The sequence below is a fragment of the Dromaius novaehollandiae genome, chromosome Z (genome assembly GCF_036370855.1).
Source record: "Dromaius novaehollandiae isolate bDroNov1 chromosome Z, bDroNov1.hap1, whole genome shotgun sequence".
In the NCBI taxonomy this organism is placed as follows: Eukaryota; Metazoa; Chordata; class Aves; order Casuariiformes; family Dromaiidae; genus Dromaius; species Dromaius novaehollandiae.
In genome coordinates, this window is record NC_088132.1 from 73,182,984 (window position 1) to 73,201,352 (window position 18,369).

General features: G+C 68.1%; 1 protein-coding gene across 2 annotated transcripts; it reads left to right on the forward strand.

The window, feature by feature from the left end:
• The first annotated feature begins 6,816 nt into the window (after window positions 1–6,816).
• NPR2 (natriuretic peptide receptor 2) lies at window positions 6,817–17,956 on the forward strand. Of its 2 annotated transcripts, none has more exons than XM_064501431.1 (22): window positions 6,817–7,630; window positions 11,657–11,856; window positions 11,958–12,071; window positions 12,259–12,394; window positions 12,516–12,610; window positions 12,752–12,884; window positions 13,111–13,195; window positions 13,359–13,479; window positions 13,692–13,766; window positions 13,958–14,035; window positions 14,210–14,314; window positions 14,665–14,736; window positions 14,841–15,000; window positions 15,093–15,248; window positions 15,338–15,506; window positions 15,670–15,816; window positions 16,019–16,142; window positions 16,271–16,339; window positions 16,449–16,623; window positions 16,796–16,894; window positions 17,002–17,093; window positions 17,324–17,956. In XM_064501431.1, the coding sequence occupies exons 1-22, from the start codon at window positions 6,910–6,912 to the stop codon at window positions 17,384–17,386; spliced, it is 3,189 nt and encodes a 1,062-aa protein (XP_064357501.1). In that variant the 5' UTR covers window positions 6,817–6,909; the 3' UTR covers window positions 17,387–17,956. The 2 variants fall into 2 exon arrangements, with proteins under 2 accessions (XP_064357501.1, XP_064357502.1); XM_064501432.1 differs by lacking the exon at window positions 6,817–7,630 and adding an exon at window positions 11,420–11,508.
• Window positions 17,957–18,369: the final 413 nt, after the last annotated feature.

Genomic DNA, 18,369 nt, shown 5'->3' on the forward strand with positions numbered 1-18,369 from the left:
GGGAGCCTCTAAAACCGCTTCCCTGTGTGCATAGGGATCTCCTGAAAGAGGGCTGCTTTGGTTAAAATGCTGCTTTCATTGCACTGAAAGCAAGCAAAAGCATGTATTCCCAAACACAAACATTAAACTAAGGGAAAAAATGGTGAAGCAGATGGCAGCAAGTAAAACATCACTTGGAAAAGGCTGATAATAAAGTGGAGAAGTTCATGGTAGCCATGAATAAACTATTGACCATGGGGCTGCAAGCGGGACTGATTAAGCGTATCAGTAACGAATGAAAGTCGCCCTTTTGTACCGAGCTGTTGTTGTGCAAGGCGGGTAAAAGCGTTCATCATCGGGGCGGTAAATGAATATTCCTACGGTGTGTTTGGAAAGAGGAGTGCGGTGCGCTAGCAACCGCAACGAAGCAATCCACCACCGTTTCATCACTGAGTAGAGCAAATACTGACCACAAGTGGTGTTTTTAATTTGGAGATAATTTGCCCGGGCTTCCAGAAGGACCCCAAAAATCTGCAGAGGGTTTAGACTGAGGCCCCAAGAAAGGCCACTGCCTCTGCTCCGACAGGGACGCGGGAAAACATTCCTGGGATTTCTGTAGCTCAACCTTTGCCGTTTCCTAAAGAGAGGGTTAAGGTTAATATCTTGATGGCAGCCTATGGGTATTCCGCCGAAGCGCTTAGCTGGATGAATACGGAGGACAAGGAAAGGGAAAGCATGCCGATATGGAGGGGAGCCGGAGGCGTCTGACTGCGCCCTGGCAGGGCTGGCGAAGGGGGTCCGAGTAGGAGCGCGTGGGCATCCCTGTGGGGGCAGGTCCTGCCCGCACCCCGCACTCCCTCCTGTGGGTGCTGGGGCTGCTGCGGACATCGCGCCGCTGCCACGTTTCTCTCCCCACAGAGGCTCCTCCGGTGTCTCCCGGATGGCGCCCCGAGGCAGGAGACGGGACTCCAGCCGGCAGCGCCGTGGGATGCAGCTTTGCAAGGGTGCAGGCAGTGCGGGGAGTGCTTGCGGTGCCCGAGCGGGCGGGCGGCCGGGGTGACGGGGGCCCGCCCCAGCCCCGCAGGAGGCACGCGGGTAATAAAGATGATGGACAAGTTGCCATCGGCAGGATCCAGGAGTGTTATAAAACCTGAATCTCCAGAGCCTTCAGCTGAGGCTGCAGCTGCAGAGCAGGAAGCAAACAGGATCCCGGCTGGCATTGTGAAAGCAAACACCATAAATCCAAGGAAGTGCTGCGATTGCTGTTTTAGGCACTGGGGAGCTTGGCTCCTGCTCCCCACAAGCACTCTTATTTTCTCTCTAAACAGCCAAAAAAACCCCCAACTTATCGCCAGGCTGCGCTGGGCCTGCCTCACACGGTGCCGGTGCTGCCTTCAGCCGGGCTTGTCCCGCAGTGTCTGCCGGGGGCACAAAGGGCATCGGAGCAAAATCCACGCAGAGGGGTCGGGGCACAGCTCGCCGGATGGTCTCTGTGGCTCTCTGGCTCCCCCAGGGCACCCGCGACCGGGAGAGGAGGGAGATGTCCGAGGCCCGTGGGGCACTGGGACCCCCAGCACTGGGCAAACGCGGCGGGATGGAGGGGGGCTGGCAGCGCCTGGCTCCACGTCCGCCTCCCCGCGCCACTCGCAACATGTGGTGGCTCAGCACGGCTGTGCTCACGGCGGCTGCAAAGCGGGGAGCAAAGCGCCGGTGCAAATCGGGGACACAGCCCGGGTCAGCAGGGTCCTGCTGCTCCCTCCAGCACAAGAAGGGGGTGGCAAGAGTTTGGGAGAGCAAGAGGGAAGAGGAGCACGGTGGCCTTGGGAAAAGGCATTGGCTAAGAAGAAACAGGGACTGTTGCTTTAGGAAGGTGACGAAGCAGATGGGACACGAGGAAAATCCTGAAGCCACCTTACTCTCCAGTCTGGCAGCCCGAGGGGAAGCAGCACCTCTTGCATGCTGCACAAGCAGCTTGCGTGCCTCTGTGGCTGACGAGCCCCAGCCTCGTCTCCCACGTGCCGATTTGCCTTCTGCCCCAGGGCAGGAGCCTGGGGCCCCTGGGACGGGACGGGAGCGAGGAGGTCGGTCCCTCTGCTTTGCTCCAGAGGATTGGAGACCGGCAGCGGCCTGAAGCAGCAGTTGGAATTGTGTCTCCGGGTCCTCCAGCCTGCCGTGGGGCAGGCGTTGCCTGGTGTCCCCCACCTGGGTGCCTCTGCCCCACCGCCGTGACATGCTGGAGCCCACGGTTTGGGCAGCCCCGCGGGTGCCCTGCTTCCTTGGGGGAGCCCTTCCAGCGGCGCCGGGACGTGCCCCCGCCTTGTGTGTTCCCTTGCAGGCTCTTGCACTTCCTAATGCTTCCTCGTGCTCCTCCATGCTTCCTTGCGCTTCTTTGCCCTCCCTTGCATGCTCTCGCATTCCCTCATGCTCCCTCATACTCCCTCACTCTCTCACACTCCCTGCACTCTTTTGCACCAGTGCACACTCTCTTGCACTCCTGTGCATGCCCTTGCACTCTCACACTCCCTTGCACTCACACTCTTGCTCTCTTGCGCTCTCTCCTATTCCCTACTGCTCTTTCACACTCTCTTGCATGCCCTTGCACTCTCACATGCCCTTGCGCTCTCGCATGCCACTGCACTCCCTCGCACACTCCCTCACACTCTCGCACTCTCCAGCCCTCCCATTGCGGCTGCAGCTCTGCCCTATGCTGCCCCCCACACGCCAGCGCCCTACAGGGATGCCCTGGCTGCGCGCCCCTCGCACGCCTCTTGCCAGAGCTGCCTGCAGAGAGCGAGCCCCTTGCCCCCGCTGGCGGTTTGGCACTGCCTGCCCTCCCTGTGCCGCTGCTGCCCCGGGCGCTTGCAGCGCCAGGTCTTCCTGACCTGTCCTGACCAGACAGGTCACAGACCCCCGCGTGCACTGGCAACAGGACTCTGGGCACGCGCGGCCGCCCGCGGCTCCGCTCAGCCTCCTTGCGGGGGAAACGTGACGGGAGGGCGCGGGGTGTTTAGGAAAACAGGCCTTGGCACTCGCCAGCCATCCTGGGAAAATAAAAACATCCGGGCGGGCAGCGGTGCTGTGAGGGTGAGAGCGCGGCACTCCATAAATCCCCTGGAGCAGGTGCTTTGTAGTCGGCACAAGGAAATGAGCACATTATTCATCTCGGCTTAAACCCCTAAATGTTTCCTGTCCTGTGAGTCAGAAATAACCCCAGGAGATCATTCCTGGGCCACGCAGGAGCTGCGCCATCCAAGAAAGTGCCACGCGCCTGGCAGGCCCAGGGCCGAGGGAAGAGCGGGAGCCCGCAGCAGAGCAGCCCCGGCGCACGGCCGCGAGCTGGGGCATGAGCGGGCCTTCGCCTGCCTGGCCCCGGCACCTCGCTCTCCGTGGCCGGCCCCGGCATTTGGGATGAATGAGCAACCTCCTGGAGGATGGCCCTGCTTTGCGGGGCTTAGATTGAGCCACCGCTGTCCCTTCCAGCCACCGTGCCTTGGTGACTCCATGAACACGTGTAGCTCCTCTTGTCAGGTGATGGGACATGGAGAGGCGCTGGCGGCTGGTGGGTCCCAGTGAACCTGTTGCCTGATGGGCATGTTGGGTCTCTGCCCTTGCTGCATGGACAGGCCCCTGCCCTGAACCTGCCCTGAACCTGAGGAACAACACAGCTGCCACATTACCCACATTTTTCCCTTTAAAATATTTGCCTCTGCTCCATTTTTTCCGTTGTTGGCACGTAAAATCCAAACACAAACAAGGAGTCCTTCAGGTTACCCTGACAACAAGAGCACAGGAAGCCCATAAATGCAGAGGTCGCCCCGCGTGCACCAAGCCATCCCCGCGCATTATCTCATGCCGCAGGCTCGCTGCTCTCGGCCCGCGCAGCCGCACATGCTGGCCTGGCCCGACAGCCAGGCCGGGCCCCCTCGGCGCCTGGGACGGCTCCGCGCTCACCTCCGTCTCCTCACCGTACAGTGCCAATGTGCTGGCGGCAGCCAGGGAAGGATGGACGACACCAGGGAGCTGCTGAGCTCCCAGAAGCTCTTCCCTGGCTGCAGAGCAGCCACGTGGCCTCAGACTCTGGAGGACAAGACCTTCTGGAGATGTTCTGGAGCAAGGTGTCCTCCTGAGGAGCTCTCCTCCTCCAGTGCCACGGTGGGGAGAGCCCGCCAGGCCCTGTGCGTGGCTCCTGCCTCCTTCCCGCTCCAAGCCTCCCACTACCAAACCCGTTTATGACCCCCAGCCCATGCAGCACCTACAGCAAAAGGGACCCACTGCCTGCCCGAGCCACCACATGCTTTTCTGGGGCTGTGCCAGAGCGCTAGACCTCCCGGTGACCCAGTGTGGTACGTGCCTCCTGTGCCTGTGCCCCATGTGGCCCCTCTGCACGGCCTGGAGAGCCGGCAGTGCCCAGGGCACCCCGCTCCTGGCACCTGCAGCGCTCCTCCCCGCCGCCTCCGGGGCTGACAGGTTTCCGGCCCCGCTGCCGGTGCGGAGGTGACTGTGTCTGGCACGCTCCGGCAGCCCGCTACCTCCGCTCATTGCGTTCCAGAAACATTTTTTACCAATTAAACAGTCACCAGCTTTGGGGACTCTGGGGCTTGTTTTTGCCTTCTGGGAACCCAGAAAACAAGACGGGAAGCTTCTGGGCATGACCCCCCACCTACGGCAGGCAGGCAGGGCTGTGCCTGCGGTGCCAGCCACGCTCCTGCACGGCGTGCGAACCTCCACGGCCATGTGTGGCAGCCCCGGGCCCCAGAGCAGATCCAGCACATGGGGACAGCCGCTGCTGGTAGCTCACAGGAGGGATGGAGGTTTCAGGGGACGGGGCGGTGAAGACAAACCCTCTCCTGCAGGGAGACCCATCCAGGGCTCCCTCAGGGTGAAGGGTTGGCATTGGCCAACCCTTGCTCTGCTGTTTCTTCTGGTGTGGTCATGCACCCATGAGAGCCATCTCTCTGTGTCTGCGGTCCCTTCCTCCCCTCTGCCCCAGGGACGGTAGCACTGTGGCCCGCTGCAGCCGATGATGGCAGCACGTGGCCCCCCCCCGTGCAGACACCGTGTCCCCTCTGCTCTGCGTGGCCCTGCTCTCCGGGCGGCTAAGGAGAGCACGCGGCAGATTTGGGCAGGCCGCACACGACGCCCATCCCCTTCCCAGCCCTCTCCTGCCCCGGCGGCGCGTGGTGCCCCGGCCGTGCCAGCATCCCCGTGCGGCGGCGTACAGCGTGCAGCGTACGGCGTACAGCACCGGTCACCGGGCCCCCTCTGCTGGCATTCGCACGCAAACGCTCCCCGCCGAGCCTGGCACGGCCCCGCACAGCCCCCCGGCAGCGGGACCCCCCGCGCGCCCCGCCGGGCTCCCCGCAGCCTCAGCACCGCTGCACCCGCCTGCGGCACGGCCCGCCAGAGCATCGCTGGGTCCTGGACAAGGGCGGCACCAGCCGCAGGGACAGGAGAGGTCGGACAAGGCTTTTTCCTGAGCTGGGCTTGCCAAGCGGGACCCCCGGGCCCCCACCGGCGTCCCTCTCCCCAGCCCGGCGCCCCGTGGGGAAGCTCCCTGCCCCAAACTTCTCCCCCAAACGCGCACTCCCCCCGCTTTGCACTACATCTGCTCCTGCGCCGGCGTCGCCCTGCGGCCGGGCAGCTCGCCCGGCTCGGGGCGGCCACCTCTCCCGGGGATTTATAGCGGCAACTCGATCCCGGCGCTCCGGTTCTGCGGCCGGGGGACGGGCCGGGGACGGAGGCGGCTTCACCGCGGGACGTGTCCTTCACTGCGGGACGCGACCTCCACCGCGGCACGGGCGCAGCGGCGCTGCCGGGGGGACGGCGCTCCCGGCCCCACAGGGGCCACGCGGCCCCCAGGAGACGCCCGGCCCTGCAGCTCGGGGGCTGCCGTGGGGGGCACGGCTCGCCCCCCGCACCGGGGCTGCTCACGCTGAAGCCATGGGGCAGAGGCATGGGGCCGGCGGGGAGCGCCGTGGGGCCGCGGGCCGGCCGGGAATGCGAGGAATGCGGTGTGCGGCCCGCCGGGCACGCAGCCCCCGCCGCGGCCCCGCTGCAGCCCCCCGGCGGCCCCCCGGCCCTCCGCCGCCCAGCCAGGCAGGGCCAGCCATGGGGGGGGGGTCGAGTCACCTCCTGCCCCCAGCGATGTGAGTGGGGACCCCCGGGGCACCTCTGCCCTCTGGCACCCCCCACAGCTGGGGGACGCCCAGGGTCCTCTAGCCCCCTCCACAGTTTGCCCCCCCCGCAGGGGGACACCCACACTGAGGGCACTCCCTCCGCAGCCCCCCCCCCAACAGCCTGGGGGACCCCCCCTGGGGCCCCACACACAGGGCGCTCCTGCCCCAGGGCCCCCAGCACCCCCAGCTCAGTATCCCCCCCAGAGCACCCCATCTAAAGGCCCCCAAGCCCCCAACTCCATTACCTGGGGAACCCCTCGGGGGGGGCACCCCCTCCCCAGGTCCCCCCCAGCACCCCACAGCTTTACCCCTCGGTGGGGACACCCCCTCCCAGGGCCCCCAGCACCCCACAGGTCTACCCCTCGGTGGGGACACCGCTTCCCAGAGCCCCCCAGCACCCCACAGCTTGCCCCCTCGGGGACACCCCCTCCGCAGGGCCCCCAGCACCCCCCAGCCCGCCCCCTCGGGGACACCCCCTCCCCAGGGCCCCGGCCCATCCCGCGGGCGCCGCGCGGGGCCCCGCCGCCCGAGCGCACGGCGGGCGCGGGGCCGCCCCGACGGCGGGCGCGGGGCCGGGGCCGGGGCCGGGGCGGCGGCGCGGCGGGGGCGGCGGCGGCGGCAGGGGGCGCTGCCCCCGGCGGCGGCGGCCGGTGCGGTCCCGCCCGGGGGGAGGCGCCGGCGGCGGCGGGGCGGGCGCGGCGGGCGCGGCGCAGGAGCCGCGGGCGGCGGCCGGGGCGCAGGAGCAGCGCGGCCCATGGCTCCGCGGCTGCCGCTGGTGCTGGCGGCGCTGCTGGCGGCGGCGGGAGGCGGCGGCGGGAGGCGGGCGGCGGCCCCCGACGGGGCGGGCGCCAACCTCACGGTGGCCGTGGTGCTGCCCGAGCGCAACGTGAGCTACGCGTGGGCCTGGCCGCGCGTGGGGCCGGCGCTGAGCCTGGCGCTGGAGGCGCTGGAGCGGGGCGAGCCGCCGCTGCTGCCGCGGCCCTTCTCGGTGCGCGTCGAGTTCATGAGCTCGGAGCTGGAGGGCGCCTGCTCCGAGTACGTGGCGCCGCTCAAGGCCGTGGACCTCAAGCTCTACCACGACCCCGACGTGCTCTTCGGGCCGGGCTGCGTGTACCCCGCCGCCGCCGTGGGGCGCTTCGCCTCGCACTGGCGGCTGCCGCTCATCACCGCCGGCGCCGTGGCCGTGGGCTTCAGCCAGAAGCGCAAGCTGTACAGCACGACGGTGCGCACCGGGCCCTCGGCGCCCAAGCTGGGCGCCTTCGTGGCCCACCTGCACGCCCACTTCAACTGGAGCGCCCGCGCTGCGCTGCTCTACGCCGACCGCCGCACCGACGACCGGCCCTACTACTTCACCATCGAGGGCGTCTACCAGGAGCTGCAGGAGGCCAGCAACATCACCCCGCGCTACCACATCTACTCACCCGACGAGGGCGGCCCCGACGCCGCCGTCCACTTCATCAAGGCCAACGGGCGCGGTGCGGAGCCGGGCTGGGGGCGCGGGGTGGGGGGGGCCGGTCGCCGCGGGGGGCGCAGGGGGCCGGTGCGGGGGCTGCGCAAAGGGGGGCACAGGGAGTTGGTGCACGGGCTGTATGCAAGGGGGGAGCGCAGGGGGACCATGTGGGGGCTGCGTGCAAGGGGGGGGCGCGGGGGACCCTGCCCAGGGCTGGGCACGCAGGGTGGCACAAGGGGACAGTGCGTGGGGCAAGGCACAATGCGGGGTGGGTGCAGGGACCCTTCATGGAGCTTGAGGGGGGAAGGAGTAAAGCCCAGCAGAAGGCACAGGGAGAGGCTGGGGGCACAGGGGGACCTGTGTGGGGCACAGCAAGAGGTCAGGGACGCAGGGGGACCTGTGTGGGCACAGCGAGGAGCTGGGGGGCACTGAAACCTGTGTGGGGCACAGCGAGGGGTGGGGACACGGGGACCTGTGCGGGACACAGCAAGAGTCCAGAGGGAGCCATGTGGGCCACAGGAAGAGGCCAGTGGCACAGGGGGACCTGTGTGGGGCACAGCAAGGAGCTGGGAGGCACTGGGACCTGTGTGGGGCACAGCGAGGGGCTGGGGACACTGGGACCTGTGTGGGGCACAGCAAGGAGCTGGGGGGCACTGGGACCTGTGTGGGGCACAGTGAGGGGTTGGGGAAGCAGTGGGACCTGTGTGGGGCACAGCAAGAGTCCAGGGGGAGCCATATGGGGCACAGGGGGAGCTGTGTGGGGCACAGCGAGGGGCACATTAGTATGGGCACAGCGGGAGCTGTGTGAGGCACAGCGGGAGCGACGTGGGGCATGGCGAGGTCTGGGGAAATGGCGGGAGCGGTGTGGGGCTCCCACGAGGCGGGGGGCAGTGCAGCAGGGGCCAGGGCAGCCCCTGAGCACCTGGTGCTGGCAGGGGCTCCACGGCAGCAGGGGCCCGTGCAGCTCCCCGGGTGGGCGCTGCGGGGCCCTGCCAGCTGCACAGGGCCATGGCTGGTGGGCGAGTGGGGCTGGGGACGCTTGGGGCACGCTGCGAGCGCGCTCCCGGCATGGCCTGGCCCCAGCCATCCTGCTCGGTCCTGAGCAAGCCCAGGCACAGCCCATGCTGGCCGGACTGGGGCCGCCCCCCAGGGCAGTTTGCACCCCGGCGCCCCGCGTTGAGCAGCGAGGCGCGCAGGAGCCGCTGTACCCCAGCACCCCGCGGGCACCACGGGGAGGACCCCCGGCCCACAGGCACCTTGGGTTGTGCCGGCCTGGTAGAGCAGGGTGCTGGGTTGCACCCCTGGGAGGAGGCATGGGGCGGCCCCATGCTGCTGATGGAGGGCTAAATCAATTTGGCGCGTTGCGAGTGCCCCGGGAGAGCTGCTATATTGGGAGCAGGAGGAAATGGACTGGATTACGGAGGCAGCTGGAGACCAAGGGTGGCCTGATGCTGCTTCATTATTGATGAGCGGGGTTTATCGATCGGGGAGACAACGGCTCGCGTTGCTCCTTAATGGATCCTAAGATGCTGTGTCATTAAGAAGGACATCAAGGCTGGGTGAGGGGGGCCAGATCGGGCAGTAGGAAATTTGGTTGAGGCGATGGCGCTCCTGGCTGCGTTGGGCTGAGCGGCCGGCGTCGGGGGCACCTGGCCGTGCTGGGCCCCTGGGTGAGCGGGGCTGGTGCTCCGCTCTTGGGGCACCCGCTCGGCGAGTTTGGCTGCCCCGTGACAGGTCGAAGGAGCCGAGCGGTGGGGTTGGCGGCTCCCCGTGCATTGCGTGGGACGGGGGCAAAGAGCCACGCACGGGAAAAGGCCAAAATCAGCGGCTCTGATCGGCGTTTCCGGCTTGGTGCCATAAATCAGTGTGATGTGGATCAATCCCTCCCACGGCAGGCAGGGGGGCAGGATGTGGGGCTGGGCACGCAGACAGGAGCGGGTGTCGGGGGCTGTGGTGCCGACGTCCTGGTGGCCCTGGGGGCTGTCCTGGCGCAGATGAGACCATGGTGAGGCCATACACCATTTCTTCTGGCTTCGGTGTCCTTCTCCTAGGGATGGGCATGAGTTTGGGGAACCTCCACCAGGGAAAGCCGCTTCCCCGTGCCCCTCGCCAGCCCCTGACACTCCCAGTCCCCAGCATCTGCAGCTCCAAAAAGTGAGCGTGGTGGGTTGTGAGAGCACCATGGTTGGGAAGGAGCGGGGTGAGCAGCTGCCTTGTCCTGTGTGCCGGCGCCTTGTGCTTGCCATCGCCCCCCTCGCTGGTCCCCAGCGACGTGCAGGGGCTCTCGTCTCTCCTGCAGCTCACAAGAGTGCTGATATAATTAGAGCTGAGGTTGAGGGAATTACCAGAGCATCTGCCTGCGCCGCACAGGTCCCCTGCCTGGGGAAATGGGGGGGGGGGGGCCGCCAGCAGGAGAGCGGGTTTGGTGGTACCCGCGGGAGCGGGAGGATCGCTGTGCCTCCAAGCGGGAGGCCGCTGGCGATGGCAGCCGCCTGCGTCACGGCGAGCCGGCAGTGACCCTGCCCTCCTGCCCGGCTCTCGTAAGCTGCCCCCCGGGGAGCTGTCGAGGCGCCGTCCCCCACCGGCTCTCGGCGGCCTTTTGACCGGGCTGGGTTTTGCTGCTGGCGTCGGAGCCGCCGCGCCGCGTGTCCCACCATCTGCCACCAGCTGTTGCTGCTCCCCAGCCCGCGCAGTGCCTCCCGCCGGGAGCGTCGGGCGGCTTTTCAGCAGCGGCCCCGGGCTGGCGCCGGCTCTGGGATGGGGACAGTCGCGTCCCCATGGGGGTCCTGCGGCCTCTGCGTGGCCCCCGCATCGCCGCTGCCCGTCCTGGTGGAGCAGCATTTCTCGGCACCAGGCGCAGCATTTGGGAAGGCGGCAGAGGCTCCCGGAGGACGGGCAGGAGCTGCCTGCGGCGGTGCAGGGGCGCATCGCCGCCAGGGCACCGGGCTCAGCGGCGGCGGCAGCGGGGTGCTTGTGTCAGCTCCGTGCGGCATGTTTGCCGCCCTGTTCCCCTCCGTCCCGGCGTCGTGCCTCTCCCGCCTGCCCGGGAGCAGCTCCGGCATCTCCGCGGGTTTCCGGTACCCAGGGCGGCTCGGGGGGTTGCTTTTCCGCACCGAGAGCCGAGGGCGCCTGCAGACCCTGCTGCCTGCCGGGCCTGCTTGCAGCAGGGGGGCTCTCCCGGCACCGGGACCCTGGCCCCGGCTGCAGGGCTCCCTCGCTCGGCCCGTCCCTCCCTCGGCTCCCAGTCCGGCCGGGGCCCTGGCACGGCGCTGGCCCCGCGCGGGAGGGCTGCGAGCTGGGGCCAGCGTCTGAGCGTGACATTCCTCCGGCGCCCGCCACCTCCTCCTCCCACGTTGCTCAATCCCGGCTTCCCAGCCAGCCTGGCTGGAGCAGGGGCCCTGGTTTTCCGGGGGGAGGGAGGAGGCGGTGGCAGGATCCTCCGCTCTGGCCCTCCGAGGGCGAAGAGGGCCCCTGCTCGGGGGGGTTTCAGACGGTCTCAGGCGCAGCCGGCGCCGCGGCCAGCCCCATGGGCCATGGCGCTCCCGGCCAGCCCCGGGCAGCCCCTCTGTGGCACCCGTGCTGGGTTCCAAGCCCCGGCGCGGGGCTGGGGGCCACCGGGGCGGCGGGCCGGGGCCCGGGCACCCCCTTGCTGCGTGCGTCGCACCAGCAGATGCTCTGTTTCCAATTAATGCCGCAGCCGCCGAAGGTGCTGGAATCCGGGAACCTGCACATTCCTGCCGCACGACCGCAAACCCAAACATGTTTTTGTCCCTGCCCGAGTCTGGATTCCCCAGCATCCTCCAGGCAGAGGCTGCCGGCCTCCGGGGCACAGCCCCACGGCCTTTCCGGACCTATTTTCCCCCGGCCGGGCCTGGGGGAGCTCATTGAATGGGGGTGCACGGGGTCTGTTTGGGCAGGAGCAGGGTGGGGGGTGCCAGAGCACTGTGCGTGGGGTGATTTACGCCAGGCTGTCGCACACGGAGATGTGCGGGGCCCATATTACGGCCGGGGCGGGTGCCAGCGTGCCCCTGACGCCCCATCTCTCCTGCAGTGGTTTACCTCTGTGGCCCGCTGGAGATGCTGCGGCGCATCATGCAGCGGGCGCAGCGCGAGAACCTCACCAATGGCGACTACGTCTTCTTCTACGTGGACCTCTTCGGGGAGAGCCTGCGGGGTGACTCTGCCCACGACGCCTTCAAGCCCTGGCAGCAGAGCCAGGGCCAGGACTCGGGGCTGCGCGAGGCCTTCCAGGTGAGCAGCGCTGCACCCCCCTGCGCGGTGACGATGGGGACAGGTTTGGGGCAGCGTCGCCGGACCTGCATGAGCGGCCGCGGTGCTGTGCTTGATTGCAGACGGTGCTGGTGATCACCTACCACGAGCCCCAAAACCCCGAGTACCAGCACTTCCAAACCCAGCTCATCCTGCGAGCCAAGGAGAATTTTGGGGTGCAGCTCAACTACTCCCTGGTAAGTGGGGCCCCGTGGGTCTGCGTGCCGGGCCCCCCGGCTCGGGGGAGTGGTCTGAGTGGGGCTGCAACATGTCTCCAGTGCAGTGGGACAGGGCCACGTGCAATGCCAGAGGTGCCACCTCTGGAGGCTGTGCGTGTGGCCCCGGGGTCGCGGCGCTGGGGATGCCAAGGTCTCTCCCCGACAGATGAACCTGGTGGCGGGCTGTTTCTATGATGGGGTGCTGCTGTACGCCATGGTGCTGAATGAGACGCTGCAGGAGGGCGGCTCCAAGAAGAACGTCACCCGCATCATCCAGAAGATGCGGGACCGCAAGTTCCAGGGTAACAGCAGGGCCAGGGTGGGAGCCGAGGCTGGTGGCCTGGCTGGGACACAGTGGTGCTGGCACACACGGTGTGAGCTGGATGTGGTCCCTGTCCCACCCGGGTCTCGCTTCTCCTGCAGGAGTGACGGGGCTGGTGAGCATGGACAGCAACAACGACCGGGACACGGACTTCAACCTGTGGGCCATGGGCGATCCCGAGAGCGGGCAGTACGAGGTGGGGGCTGGCGCCGGCCCTGCGGAGCCAGGGCAGCGTGCTCGCAGCCGGGGCTGGGGAAGGGATGCTCAGAGCGCTGCGGGTGGGTCAGGGGGCCCCGGGGCTGGTGGGATCCACAGGCTCAGCTCTCTCTGCCCACAGGTGGTGGGACACTACTTGGGTGCGGAGAAGCAGATCCACTGGCTGGGCCGGCCCATCCGCTGGGTGAAGGGGGCACCCCCCCTGGACAACCCGCCCTGTGTCTTCGATGTGGATGACCCCTCCTGCGATAAAAGTGGGTGTACAGGGGCAGCTGGCCCCCAAGCACCAGCTCCATGGCCTCCCCACATCCCTCAGTCCCCAGCACCCTTCATCGGTGCACGGGGTCCCACCAGCTGGGCTCTCCCAGGCTCTCAGGGTGGTTTCCCATGGGTGATGGCCTGCCCAGTGCCCACCACGGGGTCTGGGGGCTCTGTGGGGTGGGGAAGCTGGGCTGCGCTAACACCCCCTGCTCCCTGCAGCCCCCCTCTCCATGCTGGCCATCGTGGCTTTGGGCGCTGGCCTCACCTTCGTCATGTTCGGCATCTCCAGCTTCCTCATCTTCAGGTCAGTCGGGGTCCGGGGAGCCTCTGCCTCGGCCCCGGGTGCCCCTCAACTCGGTGGGGGGCAGGCTGGGTGCCCGGGGTGCTGGGCAGGGTGGGGGACCCGTGCTGCCCTGCTGGGTGTCCCAGGCAGGACCACAGGTGCCTGATGCCCCCGTGCCCCGCAGGAAGCTGATGCTGGAGAAGGAGCTGGCCAGCATGCTGTGGCGGATCCGCTGGGATGAGCTGCACTTCGGCAGCGCCGAGCGGTACCACAAGAGAGCGGGCAGCCGGCTCACGCTGTCCCTGGTGAGAGCAGCAACCCACGGAGCACCGCACCTCATCCTGCCCCTGCACGGCTCTCTGTCCCCTCCAGAGCCACGTCCCTGGCAGAGGATCACCCCTCCTGTAGACTTCACCCTCCCTGTAGACCTTGCTCTGGAGCATCCCCTGTGCGCCCCACTGCCGCCAGGGCGTCCCTGCCCCACGATCCCCATCCCTAACCCTCTCCTTCCCCCCAGCGCGGCTCCAGCTACGGCTCCCTGATGACCACGCACGGCAAGTTCCAGATCTTCGCCAACACCGGCCATTTCAAGGTCAGTGCGGCTGGCAGCGAGAGCGCCCACCTCACCGTGTGCCGAGCCTTGAACCCCCCCCGGCTGCACAGCGCCCCCCTGCGTGCTGGCAACCCCTTGGCCGTGTGCCACCTGCCCCGCGGCCCCTGTTACAGCGTTGTCCGTGCCAACCCCACGCATCGCTGACCTCTGCTTTGCCCCCTGCGCCCCAGGGCAATGTGGTGGCCATCAAACACGTCAACAAGAAGCGCATTGAGCTGACGCGGCAGGTGCTCTTCGAGCTGAAGCACGTAGGTGTGGGGTCCGGGCCGTGGTGGGGGACCCTGCTTGGGGGCACGGGGGCTGGTCCTGCCAGCGGGGAGGACATGGGGACGTGGGGCCAGGCTGGTCTGTGGGTGCAGGGTCCGAGCAGCAGCGTGCCCCACCTGATCGCGGCATGGTCTCGGTTCTGCTTCTGGCTCCAGATGCGGGACATCCAGTTCAACCACCTAACGCGGTTCATCGGGGCGTGCATCGACCCCCCCAACATCTGCATTGTGACCGAGTACTGCCCCCGGGGCAGCCTGCAGGTAGGGGGGCGGCTCGGGGGGCTGGGGGTGGCACCCGGGCTGCCTCCGCCCCGTGTCCATCGGGTTCTGGGGGGGTTTCTCAACGCTGTGCCCTGATGCCTGCTGGCCTGGTTGCACTGAGGACTGGCTGTAAACAGCCGGTGGTCTCTGAGCCCCGCAAGACTTGCTGGCAGGGGAGCAGCCGTGTGAATGGGGGTGGCAGCAGGGCAGAGGCCCGCGGACAGGACGGCTTCAGTGCCACCAAGTGCACTTGACGGGGTCAGTGCCACGTGGCTCAGCTCCCTGTGAGGCCGGGTGCTCGGTGCTGCTGTCCAGCGGGGCCCTGCTCACGTCTAACATGCTCCCCCCAGGATGTCCTGGAGAACGAGAGCATCAACCTGGACTGGATGTTTCGCTACTCGCTCATCAACGACATCGTCAAGGTACCCGAGCGAGGGTGCTGAGCTGTGGGACGGGGTGCTGGGCCATACCCGGGCTCTGCTCGGGGGCGCCAGCTTTGCAGCGTCCGTCTGTCTGTCGGGCACAGGGCATGGCCTTCCTGCACAACAGCATCATCGGGCACCACGGCAGCCTCAAGTCCTCCAACTGCGTGGTGGACAGCCGCTTCGTGCTGAAGATCACCGACTACGGGCTGGCCAGCTTCCGCTCGCCCTGCGACAGCGAGGACACGCACGCCCTCTACGCCAGTGAGTGCCTGGGGACGGGTGGCCCGGCTTGGTCCCCGTGGGGGGGGGACGGGGTGGCCCTGCCTCACCGCCCTGTGGCCGTGTCCTGCCAGAGAAGCTGTGGACGGCACCAGAGCTGCTGCAGAAGGGCCAGCTGCCCCCCCAGGGCATGCAGAAGGCCGACGTGTACAGCTTCGGCATCATCGTGCAGGAGATCGCCCTGCGCAATGGCCCCTTCTACATCGAGGGCATGGACCTGAGCCCCAAAGGTGAGGGGAGGGCGCGGGGAAGGACAGGGACGGGCGGCCGTGCGCTCGCCCGGCGCCCTGACGCTGCGTGCGTCCGCCCGCCCCGGCAGAGATCGTGCAGAAGGTGCGAAACAGCCAGAAGCCGTACTTCCGCCCCTCCATCGACATCGGGGTGCACAGCGAGGAGCTGGCGGTGCTCATGGAGCGCTGCTGGGCGCAGGAGCCGGCCGAGCGCCCCGACTTCAGCCAGATCAAGATCTTCATCCGCAGATTCAACAAGTGGGTGCCGGTGGGGAGGGGGTTGGGAGCAGCCCTAGCCCTTGCCAACAGCAGGGCCTGGTGGCCCGTGGAGGACAGCCCCCCCGGGCGGGCACTGGGGGGCCTCTCGCCCCATTGGGATGCGTCGCGGCCCCCCATTTCCCAGTTGCCGGTGTCCCCGCAGGGAGGGCAGCACCAGCATCCTGGACAACCTGCTGTCGCGCATGGAGCAGTATGCCAACAACCTGGAGAAGCTGGTGGAGGAGCGGACGCAGGCCTACCTGGAGGAGAAGCGCAAGGCCGAGAACCTGCTCTATCAGATCCTGCCCCAGTGAGGACGGGCGAGACGGGAGCACGCGGCGCCCCGGGGACGGGTGGCAGCCTGCACCCGCTGCCGGGCAAGCATGGGGTCCCCAGCTGGGGAAAGGGGTGGTGATGGCAGGGAGGACCAAGGTGCCGGGCTTCGGGGAGGGAGCAAACGATCCTCGCTGCAGTCACGCCAAGCCACCCACTGTCCCCCCTTCCCTCCCCAGCTCCGTGGCGGAGCAGCTGAAGCGTGGGGAGACGGTGCGGGCCGAGGCTTTTGACAGCGTCACCATCTACTTCAGCGACATCGTGGGCTTCACCGCCCTCTCGGCCGAGAGCACCCCCATGCAGGTGGGAGCAGGGCCCTGTGCGCAGCCGGCGGGAGAGCTTGGCCACCCTGGGCAGCCCTGTGCCTGTGCTGGGGTCAGCTTGATGGGACATGCCCACTCGCAGCGCCATGGTCACCATGCTCCTTGCAGGTGGTGACGCTGCTGAATGATCTCTACACCTGCTTTGATGCCATCATTGACAACTTCGACGTGTACAAGGTGGGGGTGGCGAGGCGCTGGGTCGGGGGGACATGGGAAAGGGGCTGTGGGCAGGGCATGGGGGATCATGGCGAGGCAGGGATGACTCCTGCTGACCCCCTTGCCTCAGGTGGAGACCATCGGGGATGCCTACATGGTGGTGTCGGGGCTGCCGGTGCGCAACGGCAAGCTGCACGCCCACGAGATCGTCCGCATGGCCCTGGCCCTGCTCGAGGCCGTCAAAACCTTCAAGATCCGGCACCGGCCCAATGACCAGCTCCGGCTGCGTATCGGCATCCACACCGGTGAGCCCTGCTGGGCCCCAAGCTGGGAGACGCTGGAGGGCGCAGGGGTGCTGTCACCCCCCGGGTGACCTAGCTGCCCCGCTCGGTGTCCCTGGAGAGGCACCCAGCTGGGCCTGCAGTGGGGAGATGCTCTGCCGCCCTGCCACGGCTCACCGCGTTGCTGTGCCTGCAGGCCCTGTCTGTGCTGGCGTCGTCGGTCTGAAGATGCCCCGGTACTGCCTCTTTGGAGACACGGTGAACACGGCCTCCCGCATGGAGTCCAACGGCCAGGGTGAGTCCTGGGGCCAGCCGCGGGCTGCCGGCATCTCTGGGGTCATAGCTGCAGCTCGTGGCCCAGTCCCCAGCCCCAGTGACGCCTCTTTTCCCCGTGTGCCCCAGCCCTGAAGATCCATGTCTCGTCCACCACCAAGGAAGTCCTGGACGAGTTTGGCTGCTTCGAGCTGGAGCTGCGTGGGGATGTGGAGATGAAGGTGAGGCCAGGACAGGGTGGTGGGCAGGGCGCCCGGCGCAGGACCCCAGCCCGGCGCCATGGCCTGGCGGTGTGGTATGGCACTGGGAGCAGGGTCGCATCTGCGAGGGCGGCAGTGGCACCAGCCCATGGGTTGGGGGAGGCCCACACCGCAGCTGAGCCGTGGGCTGGGGAGGGTCTGGCGCCGGCGCTGGCATGGCCGCGGTGCTGAACGCTCCCCTCTGCCCCCAGGGCAAGGGGAAAATGCGGACGTACTGGCTACTGGGCGAGAGGAAAGACCCCCAAGGCATCTGAGCCCAGCCGTGCCGCCGCTGCAGAGCCCCACGCCAGGATGCCTCTGGCCCCACGCTTCCCTGTGCCGCAGCCTGGGGCCCCCCCGGCCCCTGCGGCTCCTGACCGAAGTCCCCGGGGCACCATGGTGGCCCCCCCGCCCACAGGCACCAGCAAAGCCCACCTCCCCCTGGGGCAGGGGAGGCACCGGCCCCATCCCGGCTCCCTATCCCCCACCCTCCGGGATCCCAACCCCCCCGCGCCCGCTCCCCCCGGCTCAGCTGGCTCTGAGCCCGCTATCCGGGGCCTGGCCGCCCCGTGGGGCATTTTGCCTTCTCTTTTCAGTCCTGAGGCCCTGGCAGAATGTGCCCCCCCTCCCCGGGGGGGACAGGGGGCTCCTGCCAGGACCAGCCCCTCAGCCGGAGCACAGCCGGCTGCGTTAAGTGCCGCCCCCCCTGCAGACCCTCTCGCCTTCCTCCCGCTCCACTGTACATAGCCCCCCCGGCTCGTGTAAATACCCCCTCCCACCAGATGTAAATATAGCGGTCAGATCGTGCAAACTATTTTGTTGAAAATACAGATTTCCCCAAACCCCTCTGCCTCCAGCCCGTGCTTTGCGCCAACCCCCCCCCCCCCAACTGCAAAACGCGGCGGGTCGGGGTGACCCCACCGCGGGCTGAGCCGAGGTGGGGGCTGCCGGACCCCCCCCCCCCCCCCCAGCGGGGCTGGCCTGCGGAGAGCCACCCCGGGCCGCGGCGCTGCGTCTGCTGGAGAGGGCTCAGGGCGGTTCTGGGAAGGCCTTGCTGCCGCAGGGTTTGCTTTGGCGCGGGGACCGCGGCGCCTTCCCGTGAGCTCATGCGCTGGCTGTGCCGCTGCCGCTTCCTGCAACCCACCTGCACCCGGAGAGCGCCGCGGCCTGCGGCCGGGGCCGGAAGGGGCCGCGTGTCCCAGGGACGCCGGGACCCGTGCTCCTGGCCACGGGGCTGCAGGGGCCCATGCTGCCTGCT